A 16,546-nucleotide genomic window follows, 5' to 3' on the forward strand; every position below is an offset into this window, starting at 1 on the left:
TTTATTTACAAAAAAAGTTCTTAGGTTCAAAAAAACATTCAGTGAACGGAAAAAGTGAGGTCGGTAATATAGGTATTTAGCTGTGTCACATGCCCTTAAACTAAACTTCAAAATTTTTTTGGTGAAATATTTTAGAAAAAATACAATTTCTGATGACTGTATCTACTAAACTATATAAAATAAAATATTTTTTTAGTTTTACGGAGAATTTAATTAACATTAATTTTTGTCTTACTAAATTTAAAATAGTATGCTCAGAATTGGAGAAATATTCACCGAAGAAGCGCCACATTGGAGTTATTTTTACAAAAAATATACACAATAACCTGAAAATAAAAATAACAAAATTGAGTTTATTCAACAATCCCTCCAGCGATATTTTCATTTTGGTCTCAAACTAGTCATGAGGCATCACCGTAATGATTTCAGAAGAAAGACGACAGATGCAGGCCCTTTTGGGTTAATCTTAATCCAAGCCCACAGTGTTCGCCTTTTTGGCTAAAAAATTATCTTTTGATACCCAATTAACTATTAATTTCTTGTTGAAAATTTATCTTTTTTAATTGAGCCTTTATAATTTTTGATGAAAAATTGTATTTTTTCGTAGAGAGTTAATCTTCTTGACTAAAAATTCATCTGTTTGGTTGAAAATTCAACTATTTCGGTTAAAAATTCATCATTTCAGTTGGAAATTCTTTTTTACAACTACAACAAATATGAATAATTTAAGAAATTTAAATTTTGAAAATAAGAGCTCGACCTTTTTCTATAGGTCCATTTGTTTACAAAGAAAACTAAGAATGTTTATCAAATAACTCTTCTATGTTTCTTTGTGAATTTATAAGAATATTAATTATTTAAACAATTTCGATTAAGAAAATAAGAGTTTGCTCTTTTTTCTACGAGTAAAGGACCCCGCACAATTTACATTAAAATCCGGCCCCGGTAAAATTGGCTGAAATTGCAATATAATATAGTTCTTATTCAAAAAATCAAAAGTTTTCGAGGTGCAGATTTTTCAATAAACTGTGATCAACACAATCACTGACAATACTAGAAACACTGGTAAGACCAGTCCAGCTATTAAGGACAACAAAGTGGCGCTGTCCTGGTAATAATAGGCGAAATCATGGCGCTGTCTTGGCAATGTAAATACTTTTCGAAATATTAAAGTTGAAAGACAGTTCAATCTTTGAATACAAGACTATAGATCAGTCCAATATTATCAAAGGAAAAGCCAGTCAAGCTACTAAAGCCAATGTAATGGGGCTACTCGGAATATGAAGATTTTTCCAAAATAATCAAGGAAAAAGACATCCTGGACTACCAAAGATATTTTGTAGTCCAGAGCGTTAAGACAAGAATATAAATCAGTCCAACCAACACAGGCAAGACATGTTATTAGTACAGTCGGTTAAGACGAGACTATAGATCAGCCCAACCAACAAAGGCAAGACACCTTATTATTCCAGTCGGTTAAGACAAGACTATAAATCAGTTCAACCAACAAGTTCAAGGCATGTTATTAGTCCAGTCGATTAAGACAAGACTATAAATTAGTCCACCCAACAAATGCTAGGCATGCTATTAGTCCAGTCGGTTAAGACAAGACTATAAATCAGTCCAACCAACAAAGACAATAAATGTCATTAGTCCAGTCGTTTAAGACAAGACTATAAATCAGTTGAACCAACAAAGGCTAGACATGTTATTAGCCCAGTCAGTTAGGACAAGACTATAAATAAAAGCAATCAACAAAGGCAAGACAAATTGTTAGTCCAGTCGATCAAGACGAGACTATAAATCAGTCCAACTTACAGTATAAATCATACTAACTAATTTATAGTTTTGTCCTAACCAACTGGACAAATAACATTTCTTGCCTTTGTTGGTTGGACTGATTTATAGTCTTGTCTTAACCGACTGAGCTAATAACATATCTTACCTTTGTTGGTTGGACTGATTTATAGTTTCATCTTAACCGACTGGACTAATAACATGTATTATCTTTGTTGGTTGAACTGGTTTATAGTCTTGTATTAACCGACTAGACTGATAACATGTCTTGCCTTTGTTGGTTGGACTGATCTATAGTCTTGTCTGAATTATCTACACTACAAAATATCTTTGGTAGTCCAGAATGTCTTTTGTCTTGATTATTTTCAAAAATATTCACATTGCCAGGGCAGTCCCATTACATTGCATTTAGTAGCTGGACTCGATTTTCCTTTGATAATGTTGGACTGATATACAGTCTTGTATTCAATGACTATACTATCTTCCACCTTTAATATTTCGAACAGTATTTAGATTGCCAGGACAGAGCCATTTTGTTGCAACTTATTAAATAGACTGGTCTTACCAGTGTTTCTAGTATGGTCAGTGATTGTGCTGATCACAGTTTATTGAAAAATATGCACCTCATCTTCAAGTTTCAAGTGAAACATTAGATTCGCTTGTGGTCATATTTTTCGCTTTGAACTATATTATATTGCAATTTCAGCCAATTTCACCGGGGCCGGATTTTAATGTAAATTGTGCGCGGTCCTTTGTTTACGGAGTAAACTTAGAATGTTTATCCGATGATTATTCTATGTTGCTTTGTGAATTTACAAGAATAATAATTATTTAAACAATTTCGATTAAAAAATTAGGAGTTTCTTTTTGTCTATGAATAGGCTTAATTTTTTACAGAATTAACCAAAAATATCGTGCCGTTGATTTTTTTTGTGCTTTTTAATTTTCAAAGAATTATTAATAATTAAAACAATTTTTATCAACATATTCAGTGCTTGGCTATTTTTCAAGGAATAGGCACAATTTTTTTCCGAGGTGAACTCAACATAACTTTCCGATGACTCTTTTCTATGTAGGTTTACAAATAAGAAAATTCTTTATCGTGACTCTTTTTTATGTTGTTTATATAAGTTTATTCCATAAACAAATTCAGAGTTTGTCTGTTTTTAAATTAATAAGCTCAATTTGTTTATGGACCAAAGAAGAATGTGTGTCCACTAAGTATTTGCTTCGTTAATTTGCAAATTGACAATGATTAGTAATTATTTCAACAATTTTCATAAAGATGTTCAGATTTTGGCTATTTTCAACGAATCGGCATAATTTGTTTACGGATTCAACTAAGAATGCCTTTCCGATGACTGTTTTCTATTTTCTTTGTAAATTTACAAAAATGATTAATTATTTAAACAATTTCAAATAAAAAATTGAAAGCTTGGCATTTTTTCAACGAACAGGATCAACTAGTTTTGGACATCAAGAAAGAATGTAAATTCAATATTTTTTTGTATACTTTTCACATTTACAATAATTATTAATTTTTGAAACACCTTTCATAAACATAATCAGAGTGTGATTATTTTTCAAGGAATATGCACAATTACTTTATGGTGTCAACTAAGAATATTTTTCCGATTACTCTTTTCTATATTGTTTTGTAAATTTACAAGAGTGATTAATTATTTAATCAATTTCGATTTAAAAATTAAATTTTCTGCTATTTTTCAAGGAAAAGATTCAATTTTTTTGCAGAATTTATTAAAAATATCTTTCCGATATCTTTTTTGTAAAATTCTCTGCAAATTTCAAAGAATTAATTATTATTTAAAATATTACAAAAAAAAACTGTTCGACCATCTTTCAACGAATAGGCTCAATTTAGTTGAAATGTAAATTCTTTTGTTAAAAATTCTTCTTTTTTTTGTTTGAAAATTTATAATTTTAATCAGCATATCAGCCCTTTTTGAGAATTTTCTTATTTTAGTGGAAACTCATTTTTTACATTCTAGTTAAGAATTAATTTGTCAACATAAAGTTTATCTATCCCAGTTAAAAATCGAAATATTATGTTGAAAATGTGTTTTTTTTTCTTCATCATTTTTTTAAAACTGAAAATTTAACTAATCCAGTTATATGTTCCATCATCTCAGTTAAAAATTGAACTCGTTGGTTGCAAATTAAATTTTTTAACTTAAAATTGAACCATTTAATTTTTGGTTACTAATAATTTATATTTTTCAGTTGAAATCGTAATTTTAAATGGAAATTTGTCTTCTTGGTTTAAATTTCAACAAACGTAATTGAAGATTCATCATTTCAGTTGAAAATTTATTACTTTGGTGGAAATTTGATATTTTTTACGCTTTTCCTTATCTTGTCGGGTTTTGCGTGGCTCTTACCTAGCTAGAAAATATTTTTCATTAAAAATATAATTATTTAAAATACGCACTGAATTTTCAGTATGAGAAATTTAAAAAAAAATTGTAAACACATTAATTGTAGCCCTAGATGCTTGTAGGATGATGAAATGACTTATCGTTTAATTAAGTTGCTTTCACAAATGAAAAAAAAATTATCTAATTTTACATATGAATAGCACTATTTTTACACATTTAAATATTTGGAGGAATTTAGAAAATATTATTTATAATAAATTTGTTAATTTGTATACATATTCGGTTTTGATTATTAAAACAATACGAAATATTTGAATGATTTTATACTATAAGAAATTATACCTGGACAAGTATTGAAATACCTGGAAAAACACCTTGAATTTTACGGGAATTTCTTTCCTGGATTTGAGTAGATACCCTGGTAGTAGAAGATTTTTAAAAATATTTCGAAGGCATATTATTTATTTTTCTTAACTTTTTACTTTCTTTTCTTTTTTAGATGAAGGCTCTATTAGATGACATTAAGGATAGTTTTAAGACAATTAGAGAAAATTCTTATGAGGAAGAACAAATTCTAATTAAATCTGCTAAGGAAGGAAGTGTCATCCTCTTTTTCTATATTTGTAATACTTCATTTAGCTTTATATAAAAATTTTTCTTATTTTGTATACTATTTTTTCAAATTATAACTTTTTCTTTTATAAAATGTACTTTTAAATTTTAGCGAATTTAGAATCATTTTTAAATCTGATCTAAAAAAAGTAAATCACAGAATAATAAGAAGCTTCTAATCCAAGATTCCTTATGCCGACCTTTACCGTCATTAATGTATGAAAAAAATTTAATCATAAAAAGAAGAAAAAAGTTAATACTTACCATTGTTAATAATTTATTTGATGTTATGGTCTTTCTTTTTAGTGAACTTCGGATTTTATTGTTGAGAAAATGGTTTTCACCTAATGCTTATTCTTCTTGAAATTTTCCCTCTGTTTTGAGTTTCGAGCCGTACCCTTTTCGATGGAGTCGGTACTCAGGTAGTAGTGTGATGTTTCTTTGGCGAGCAGACTCGGACCCTTTTTTATGCGAGTTCACTGTCAACCAAGGTTCTGGCATATGTAGTAATTCCAATTCTTGAACCAGTTTAAATCAACTGTGCTATTAGAGATGATTTAATATTTTGGTATTTAATTTAAAGTCAGTATTTCTTTTGGCCATTTAAGGTATTTTAGTTTCATTCTTTAAATCGGTGTTTCCTTCTCTTTTCGTTTTTGCACGGAGTGATGATGAGACTGATAATGCTGTACAAAGCGTCTCGAGTTTTGACTGCGGTAACTGTACATTTACTACAAGACTTAAACATTTGAAGCCAATGCTCACAAAGGCGGGGGCATGCGCACTTTGATTTGCTATCACCTTTTCTCCCGCAAGAAGTGTGCGAGTGAGTGCCGGCTTGAATCACAAGTGAAAACTGAGGTTATGTTCCCGTAAATATTGTCGACTGTGTTTGCTAATGTAAGTGCTTATTTATTTCTGTGTTTTTTACATAAATAAGTTAACAAATTATGATCTGGAAACTATGGGTAAGTAATACAGGCTTAATTGTAATAATTCAATGATATAAAATTTGCAGATTGAATGTGACAGTATAATATTGCGTAACAAATTTCTTTATTTCACCAAAATTAGAAAAAAAATGAAGTTAGATTTTTAGCTAGATTTTTATTTTTCAAGTTTCCAACGGTTAAGTTTACTTGACTTTTCACAAAACTTTTGCAGAAAATTGATATAACCTCAATTACTGCCGTTGTTGTGATTGTCAAGAACTGGCGCTCCCTCGCACACTTCTCGCGGGAAAAAATGAGACAGAAAATCACAGTGCGCATGTCCCCTTTGTTGTGAGAATTGGCTTTAAACGCAAATTATTTAATATATTTAATTATCAATAATTAAAAGGGAAAAATCCAAATTTTATTAATAAAGAACAAAAAAATTAATAAAAACTGGCAGTAAATGTACAGTTGCCGTAGTCAAAACGTATGTACGGAGAGCATTCTCCTTATTATTACTCCGTGGGTTTTTGTTAAGTGACTTTCCCAACTTGATGGTCTTCTGGTGTTGTGGGAAGTGACGAGTCGGATGACGTATTACTCCTGGTTTCGTCGGGATCGATTGTTCGGAGAACGATCGTGGTCGTATCTAATCTAATCTAATTATTTCGAAAAGGATGCATCTAACGACAATAATAGCTCAGTACAAATAAATAGTACATACATTATTGTGTAGCTCACAGTTCCCCAGTACTCCACCCTTTGAGTAGGGGGTCAATTTGAGCTCGAAGCCCACACGCTCCTTCTCTTGCGCATATCTCGAAAAGGGGTGGTTTTTCGGTTATAATGTATAGGACTAAAATTGTAGAGTAGACAATTCTCTATAAATATTTCTCATTAATTTGTAGTTATTTAAACTATTAAACATCATATAAAGATTATTATGAAAATATATCAGTGACACATTTTATGAAAAATTGATTAAAGAATATGTATATATATATAATTTATTATGTAATTATTAAATGATATATAAGTTTGTAGTAGTAGTAGTAATCTTTTTTGTAGTAAGAGGGGAAATCTTGCATAATACACCCATCCTAGTAATCGTTTACCTGAGTAGGCAATTCTTAGGATGGTTAGTGTCAGATTCTTACTGAGTAAAACTCCCCTTTCGCCAACCCATATCCTCGGAACCACTTTTCGCATTCCTTCAACGACATGTGGATAAGGCCAGTAAGCCGTGATTTGGCTTCCAACGAATGTCGCTTGCTTAGCGTTCTCCTAATTTTCTTTTAGCCCAACCAAGATGCTCGTATCGTCCTCAGCAGTGCGGTGGTACCGCACATCGAGCTCGTCGGCTTTTGGCATCCTGATTGGGTCAGCTTCATTAGCTTAGGCGTTTCTGAGACTTCTTCAATGAGGCTGCATCTCTGAACACCAAGCACCTCATCGTCCATGGGTACGGCACTCAATGTATTTCAGAGAGGTTACTCAATTCTGGTTTAGCGCGCCCTCGTGGAGTCCCCGGAAACTAAACGTTAAGTGAACTTGCCGTTCCTGCTACGAAAAGTTTCAGAACCCTATTTGTCTTGGCAAGTGAGCCAAGTTTCGTACATGCGCAGTAGATACTTTCTACTGCCGCGCCTCTCGTGGAGTCCCCAGAAAGCTTACTAATACCCCCGCCCCGCTTACCTGAGTAGTGCGACAGAAAATAGGTTAGAGTGCCGTACCCGTGTCATCGTTCCCGGTAGGTGGTCTATCCGGGGCTTCTCAACTTTTCCGGCACCGAGGTAGCACTGCCGCGCCGCAGCCCATTGCCCCCCTTGCCGTATCTTCAACAGGACGTCGTTCAGTCAGGGCCCTCGCAACTGGCTACCATGTGGCCGAAGCCTAGGCCGCGGTAGCAGCGTAATCTCTCTGTCTTTTTGTGTACACGACAGGATACCCACCCCACCTCCAGGTGTCCTGCGCGCACCAGCTTCGCGGTCAACTCTTCTATCATCTCCACGAAATCCCTCAGATTGCCTCTAAAGAGTTTTTTCAGGAGGCTGAACTTAACCTCTCCAAAATGTCTGCTCCCGAAGTGGCTTTTTACGGCCGCTTCGACCTCCTCAATGTCGGCAGTTGGATCAAGGTTCAAGACCTCGACCTCAATGCGGAGCACTAGCTGGCGCACGTTACCACCCTCGCCAATCGCTTCCTTGATTGCAGCCGACAGCTCCGTTCTGACTTTCGCGGGATGCCCGAGTTCCACAAGAACCTCTCCGTTTCTCTAATAAGGTACAGTATGTTCCATCGGAATAAAACATTTGTAGTTGGCCAGGATGTGGATCCCCTCGCACTGATTACTGCTCCTTCTCCTGCACGGAAAAAATCTGGGCGGTGTCAGGTACCAGATACCATAGAACCAATATTGTCCGCGAGGGCTGGAAATTTACTAGTACACTAGCATCGAGCGGCACGCGTACTCCGAGTGGGGTTACTCTGGATTTTTGCTCCAGATTTTTTCCGTACAGGAGAAAGAGCACTAATCAGTGCGTGGGGAACCACATCCTGACCAACTACATCTGTTTTATTCTGATAGCACATACTGTACCTTATAGAAATTAATTTTTCCTCGAATTAATCTAGACGATTTTAAGGCTCAGCACTGTCAAAACGTTCTTACAGATTTTAAAAACATCCATTCAAGTTACGATCTTATACAAGATGACAATGTTATTGAAGAAATGTATAGCAAGTTAAAAATTCATCTGGACGTGATACGTATGCTTGAGCAAATCCGTGACTTTTTCCAGTTAGGCTGTATCTTTACCTGGGCAAAGAAAATTTTTCGAACCAGAAATGTGGGGTTTGAAAAGGAAAAGAATAGTTTAATTCATATTTTTATTTATTATTATTTTTTAAATTATATTCTAATCATTATTTATATTTATATATTTAGATCGTTCGTTCCTATAAAATGGGATCTGTTAAACGTTAAACCTCCTAGGGAAACCACGTAAAAAACGTACCACAAACTCGACCTCATAGGTGGTGTGGAAATGAGTCACAGATCCATTTTCGGAAAAATGTTGATATTATCTTCAATTGTTGAAAGAACGCCCTGCTTAAAATGACAGGTTGAAATCCAATTTAAACTGGTAAGGAACCGGTTACATACCCTTTGGATCTTCAACTGGTTCAATACGGTTTTTATTTGGCCTTTAATTTAATTTTGTGAGATCTATCTGGGTCAACCCGGTCCTTAACCGGGAAATGGCAATAAAAACTGAGTTGTTTAAATATTCTACCTGCGCCTACCGAGTTTTTATCTAGCCAATGGAAACAAAATGAAAATAATAAGCATATAAAATTAGAATTCTACCCGGATTCTATCCGGTCTCTATATGGCAATCGACGCTTGTGAACCGGCTACCTGGTGCTACCTGGTTCCTATCTAGCATATGAAACCAGAAATTAAAATAGGGTTATACTTTTCTACCCGGCTCCTATCTGATCACTTTAAGGAATATGGTCACTTGTAAATTATTAGGTGAAAGTGTGCCGGCTATCTGATCTACCCGGTTTTTATCTGGCAAATGGAACCAGAAATTAAAATAAGGATATACTGTTTTACCCGGATCCTGAATGGGCTCTTTAAGGCACATGGCCACTTTTAAATTATTGAGTCAAAGTGTACCGGCTACCTGGTTCTAACCGGTTCTTATCTGGCAAATGGAACCAGAAATTAAAATAAGGATATACTTTTTTACCCGGTTCCTATCCGGTCTCTTTAAGGTACATGGCTACTTGTAAATTTTTCAGCTCTTTACTACAGTCTCTGAATCCAACGATCTGGGTGGTCACACAGACAAGGAAATAATTTAATTTAGTCAAAAAATTCTACTTATTATTAGTCATATGTCACTAAAATTTAGTGAAAAGTTGGAAACAGTGTATTAAAACAAATACTGAAATACAAATAATATTTAATAAAAATGTTTACTAAAGTAGATTAATTACCAATTTCTTAATTATCTCTACATGTTACTTCTCTTAATAGTTGATATTATTTATGATTTAAATATTGTACATATTTCTATAAAATTCTCACTAAAGATAAATGAATTTTTTTAATTCTTGGCTGACCCACATATAATCCGGATAGGTTTCCAATAGGAACCGATAACAAAGGTGTACATATTTTTTCGTTCCTGATATAATCGTCGATCACTTCAATATTCCTGATACATTCACTAAGTCTTTCCATACATTTATTCTTTCAATATTCCCAGATATTCCTGGTATTCTTGATATTCTTTATAATCTCAAATATTTTTGATATTTCAAAATATTTCGAAATATCCCTAAATATTCACAAATATTCTGACATTTTCCTCGCTTTCCTTTTGCGCTCTACAAGTTTTTAAAGATATCAAATTACACTAAAGTCTCGTTTTTTAGTCTCCCCGTTCTCAGCCTTTCTAGAACTGGTGGCTCACGCAGTTTCTTAGGGGAGTAGGGCGATATTACAATTGGAAATGAGTCAGCCGGCCCTCACTGTTTACGTTTCTGTCCTCCCGAAAACAGCCCAAGACCCTTTGAAGGCAATCCCCGAAATTTTACTGAAAGCAAGAGTTTGGTGTACAAAATCTTTTCAAGTGATCAAAAGGATTTTAATGAATTCCAAAATAATGTAACGGGATTTAAAAATTCTCTTTAATTAAAAAGAATAAAGTTTATAAATGAATTAAAAAAGATTTCAAGTAATTTCAAAGAATGGTAAAAGATGTTAAAAGATTTCAGAAAAGTACAAAAATTTTCAAGAGATTTTAAAGACTTTCAGATACTTTTTATGAGATCAAGAGATTTTTATTGATTTTAAAGGATTTTGTTGCATTTCAATGGATTTCATACCGTTTAAAAAGTTGGCAAAGGAATTTAAAATATTAGAAGGCATTTTAAATTATTTTTAAAAAATTCAAAAGAGTTTAAGGATTTTCATGCAATTTAAAAATATTTTTATGTGTTTAAAGAGATTTTCAGGAATTTCAAGGGATTTAACAGGGGTTATTTCATTTAAAAATTTTTTAAGTTTATGATCGAATTCCAAAAGATTTCGAAATATTTAAAATAGTTCAAGATATTTTTAATGTAGGTAGAATTTAAATGAGTTTTAAGATTTTAAAGTAATTTGAAAATATAAATAATATTCTAGAATTTTTCAAATTTTGTTAAATCTGTTGAAATATTCGAAAATTTGTAGTAATCCTTTGAAATCTTTTAAATTTCTTAAAATATATATTGATTTTTTTTTAATCTTTTGAAATATCTTGAAATATTTTTGAATTTAGTTTAAATCTTGTTTAATCACATAAAATATTTAATAATAATTTGTAATATTTGTAAAATCTAAAATCTTAGTACATATATTATTATAAGCGTAACGATATTTTTTATAGAATGGGTTAAAAAAATTTGCGGTGAATAAAAATTTACATAGCGTGCGATTATAAATAGTGTAGTGATTGTATAATAGTAAATAATAGTGTCCTTAAACATGTGAACAAATATTAGAGTGTAATAGTAATAATGTAATAATACAAAAGATTATTTTTTGCGGCGAAAAATCATTTATCATTGTATAGAACTGTTCTCTATATAGTTTCAAGACTTCTTCGATGTACACTGTGTTTAAGCTAGAATTTGAGATTTTATAGAACTATTTTACGTTTTTCGTAACCTGCCTGTTCATAGAGAACATGTCATCGTATCCTTTAATATAGGATTAGTTCTATCAAATTTAATGGATTTTTTCCGTGTATAATACCCATGTCAAAATCCGGTAGATGCTGTCTGATCCCAGATAGAACCCAATAAAGTGCTGGGTGTAAATCAGGTCCAATCCCGACTACAAACCGGATACAAATCTTAAAGGTCCCGGATGAGAGCCATATAGAAGCATGAGATAAAAATATCAATCCAGATTGAATCCGATCAAGGACTGGGTATAAACCGGGGACAAGATCCGGGTACGTTTCGGATATACATCACCTAAATACTGGGTAGAAGTTTTAAGGAACCGTATAAGACCTATGTAGAAATCCGGTAGATTTTATATGATCCCAGATAGAACCCAGTCAAATGCCGGTTATAAACCAGGTCCAATACACAGAAAAACGCTGGTGTTAAATATGTTGCAGCTCAAATTTTATTGATCTCCCAATGAGCATTTGAAACAGTTTTCAAGTCTCAAATGTATTCCTCTGAACGTAGGTGCACATCTGGGCATCTAGGGGAAAGTATCGTTTGGAGACTGAATTTTTGCTCAATGCCGAGAGTTGTGGAGTGCTGAACCGCGCTGTCAGCCACCTGAACACCTGTCAAAGCAACCATTCCCATCGCGAAATTGGACTAAATAATTGTTAATAAGGAAACTAATTGTAATACTATTTGCCTAATTTTCAGCTTTCTTTCATTTAACAGTGTGTGCTAGTCACTTAAAATAAAATGAAAACTTCCTAATGAAAACTTTCTAATGCAACTTCCAAATGCTAGGTTAGTCATGGCCGTCGATATTTAAACTAAAGCCGGGATGCTTAGAAAAAGTCATGACCGTCTACATATACAATTAGGTATTTTCACTTCAACCAGCAGCTAACTTCAATTTTTTGAATACAGAATATCTAGAGGAAACTTCTTCGAACAAACAAGCATCAATTAAGATGCAGACGGTCACGACTTAGTTTTTACAGCCCGGCTTTGGTGGTTTGAATGTCATGTAGGTTTTGACTAACCTAAGATTTGGATATTATATCACGCTAAGTACAATTTTTATTCCAAGACACTAATAGTCACTGGTAAATGGTAAGAGATTAAAAGTTAGGTAATTATTATTATAACTTACCTGATTATCAACATCTATATCACCCAAATAACGCCTGACAAAATCATCTTTACAGGTGACTAACAATTTGAAGACGACACTTCACGTTGCTCTGGGTGAGAAAAAACAGTATCTAAATTATTATTTTCCCCTAGATTCTCCGAAGGAACCTGCGTGGCTACAATTTGTTGCAACTCACTTGAACACTGATTTCGGTGTACAATGGTGGATCGGCAATTTTCTGTGTCCCGACTACAAACCGGATACAAATCTTGAAGGTCCCGGATGAGAGTCATATAGAAGCCGGAGATAAAAATATCAATCGAGATAGAATCCGATCAAGGGCCGGGTATACACCGAGGACAAAACCCGAATCTAATTCCAATAGCGCCAGATATGAACCAACTTCCATCCGGTTCTTATCTGGGTTCTATCCGTTATTTTAAGCAGGGCGACAAATTAATTAGTAATATTTATTGTTAATTGTCTACTCTACAAATCAACTACTATGTATTTTCCCTGAAAAACCACCCATTTTCGAGCTATGTGCAAGCAAATACTACTACTACTACTACTGATGTTCACAGAAAAACGATGGTGTTAAAATTGTTACAGCTCAAATTTCATTGGTCTCCAAATGAGCATTTGAGAGAATTTTCAAGTCTAAAATGTATTCCTCTGAACGTAGATGCACATCTGGGCATCTTACTCTAGGAGCTAGGTGTAATTCTGTGTGCCGCTCTAGGTCCACAGGATTTTTTCATTGAATATCATGTAAAATGTTGTCCTGATTACGAAAAAGTAGAGTGCTCCCCCTGAAAAATGCCGGAGTTTCGAGATGTACGCGTTTTAATTATTTTTTAATTAATGCGATAGCCCTGTTACAACTTGGAGTCTTTCGAAAGTTTAAATATATGGTCGGCTAGAAAACCGATGTAGGAAGAGAAATGTCCTTTACCTTTTTTGATTAAATCAATTGTTAACATTAAAAATAAACAATTGCGTTGAAAAGTGAGGAAAAATAACTCTGTTCTTATTTTGGTTAAAATATTTATTTCACAGAAAAAAGCATCAAACAAAACTTGGACTACTCACAGAGGGGAATTTTTGTCCAAGAGAACATTTTTTTATAAAAGTTATCGATTTCGAAAAAAAAACAAAGGTCAAAGAAATAACAAAATTCAGATGCAGAATAGAAAGGTGGTTTTCTTTGTAGGAAGCAATTTTATCAAGAAATTTTTAAGAATAACAGACACTTCTTTTTGTGTCTACTTCAACTTTCATTAGGAAAATTTATTATAATGTTTATATGTAACGAGTTAATGAGCATTTATGAATGTATACATTTTCTCGTGCTGTTCATTTAGAAATTTTTAATAACATCTTCTGGAAATTTTTACATGGACAAAGGAAGTTTTAATTAAAAAATTAGCGCCAGCCAGTTTAAACTCAAATAATAACTCCTTATGCTATAAACAATTATAAACTAAGTCTCTTTATCAACTTCTAATAATCGCAGGGACTTGTAATAAAGCTGAATAATTTTCATGAAAATTGAATAATAAAATGACTTAAAAAGTTCACGCCTTTGGCTCGGGAAAAATTTGGGATTGTTTATGGGGGCCCATTGCCGCCACCGTAAACTTTTACTTTATCGCAGCAATAAGGATCAATGTTCATTTTAACCAAAAAATATAATTTGATAATAAAAAAATTATAAGTAATAGTAATATTTTTTAAAAGCTATTTTATTATTTAATTTTTATGAAAATTATTCAGCTTTATTACAAGTCCCTGCGATTATTAGAAGTTGATAAAGAGACTTAGTTTCTTATTGTTTATATCATAAAAAGTTATTAATTGATTTTAAACTAGCTGACGCTAATACTTTAATTCAGACTTCCTTTATCCATGTACAAATTTCCAGAAGATTTGATTTAAAATTTCAAAATGTACATCACGTCCAAATGTGTATATTCAGAAATGCTCATTAACTTGTTAAATATAAACATTATAATAAATTTTACTAATGAAAGTTGAAGTAAACCCAAAAAGAAGTGTCTTTTATCTCTAGAAATTTCTTGATAAAATTGCTTCCTACAAAGAAAACCACCTTTCTATTCTGGCTCTGAATTTTGATATTTCTTTAATGGATATTTTCTCGAAATCGATCACTTTTATCAAAAAATGTTCTCTTGGAGAAAAATTCTTCTCTGTGAGTAGTCCAACTTTTGTTTGAAGCTTTTTTCTGTAGAATCAATATTTTAACCATAATAAGAACAATGTTATTTTCCCTCACTTTTCAAATGAATTGTTTATTTTTATAATAACAATTGATTGAATCAAAAAATGGTAAAGGACATTTCTCTTCCTACATCGGTTTTCTAGCCGGCCATATATTTAAACTTTTGAAAAACTACAAATTGTGACAGGGCTATTGCATTAATTAAAAAATAATTAAAACGCGATTATCTCGAAACTCCGGCATTTTTCAGGGGAGCACCCTACTTTTTCATAATCAGGACAACATTTTATATGATATTCAATGAAAAATCCTGTGGACCTAGAGCGGCACACAGGATTACACCCAGCTCCTAGAGTATCTAGGGGAAAGTATCATTTGAGACTGAATTTTGGCCCATGCCCAATATATATATATATATATATATATAATGTCGCAAACGTTCTCGCCCTACTCCCCTGAGAAACTGCTTCAGCCAGTTGTTCCAGGAAGGCTGAGAAATTTTAGATGCAAAACGCCAACATTCACAAATTTGACAAATTTTTTACAAATTATGAATCTTCTTTAAAGTCTAATGATTTTTTAATGAAAGTTTCAATTTTCGACAGAAAACACGAACACAATACAAAATTTGTTAAGCTTGTAAATTTTCTTATTGTAAACAAAAATCATATTGGGTTTCATTCTAATGATTTTTTATTAAAAATAACCATTTCCCTGTGAAAAACGGCAATACAACCTAAATCTGTTTAAAAATTAAAAATTGTATTCGAACCATAATGATTTTTGTTTTGAAATACTAATTGTATGTTTAATGCGCTAATAACACGGAAATTGTAAATTACTGACCTAAAACATGTTCAATACTTTTAACAATATATTAAACAAATTAAAAGTTCTAATTTAACGCTAGAGAGTATTGAAAAATCATTCGTTCATAAAAATTGAAAATGTTATATTTTACCAAATATTATAAAATATATATTTCTGAAAAAGCCTCAAATTTAAATATTTTGCCACAAAAAATGTTTTTGTAACAATAGCTACTGTTAAGTTTTACATTATTTTTGTGATGAAATATCATTTCGAATGTATTTATATAATTATTTTTAAAGTTCTTAGTGTTATATTTTACAAAATATTGTCAAATTTAAATATTTGATCACAAAAACTGTTTATAACAATGATTATTGTCAACTTTTCCACATTCAGGCGTATTATTTTTAAATCGAAGAAAATTTTGTTTCGGTACAGATAATAAAATTATTTTTCAATTTTCGTTATCATAATTATTTGTTTATAATAATTAAACGGATCAATGAGCAAATTTTGTTAGTATTCTGTGTGTCCTTACGTGTTTTCTGAAGATAAATTAACTAAATTATTAGAAACAATAAAAGAATGTATTTTGTTGAATCTTTCTCTTTTTGATTTGAAAAATCAACTATTTTATTTAAAATTCATATATTTTATCCAAATAAAATTTCTGGTTAAAAAATAATTTTTTTGTTTAAAAATCAACCAAAAGAAAAAAAGAACCAAAAGTTTTTACTCAGGATTTAACTATTTGGGTGAAATTTTGTATTTTTGGTTGAATTCGACTGTTTTCTATTTAATTCAAAATCGTTTTTGTTGAAAATTCGTTTATTTTTGTTTAAAAAATCATTCTTTCTCTAAAAACTTAACTACTCCA

At 32.0% G+C, this 16,546-nt stretch overlaps 1 protein-coding gene across 2 annotated transcripts in view; it reads left to right on the plus strand.

Moving 5' to 3' along the window:
* LOC117173114 overlaps positions 1-16,546 on the plus strand; it is a 52,728-nt gene that overhangs the window by 18,863 nt on the left and 17,319 nt on the right. For both annotated transcript variants that reach the window (XM_033361505.1, XM_033361506.1), the window contains exon 3: positions 4,693-4,816. In XM_033361505.1, coding sequence (XP_033217396.1) covers positions 4,693-4,816 — 124 coding nt within the window. The remainder of the gene's footprint in view (positions 1-4,692; positions 4,817-16,546) is intronic.

This window comes from Belonocnema kinseyi, chromosome 5 (genome assembly GCF_010883055.1).
Source record: "Belonocnema kinseyi isolate 2016_QV_RU_SX_M_011 chromosome 5, B_treatae_v1, whole genome shotgun sequence".
Classification (NCBI taxonomy): domain Eukaryota; kingdom Metazoa; phylum Arthropoda; class Insecta; order Hymenoptera; family Cynipidae; genus Belonocnema; species Belonocnema kinseyi.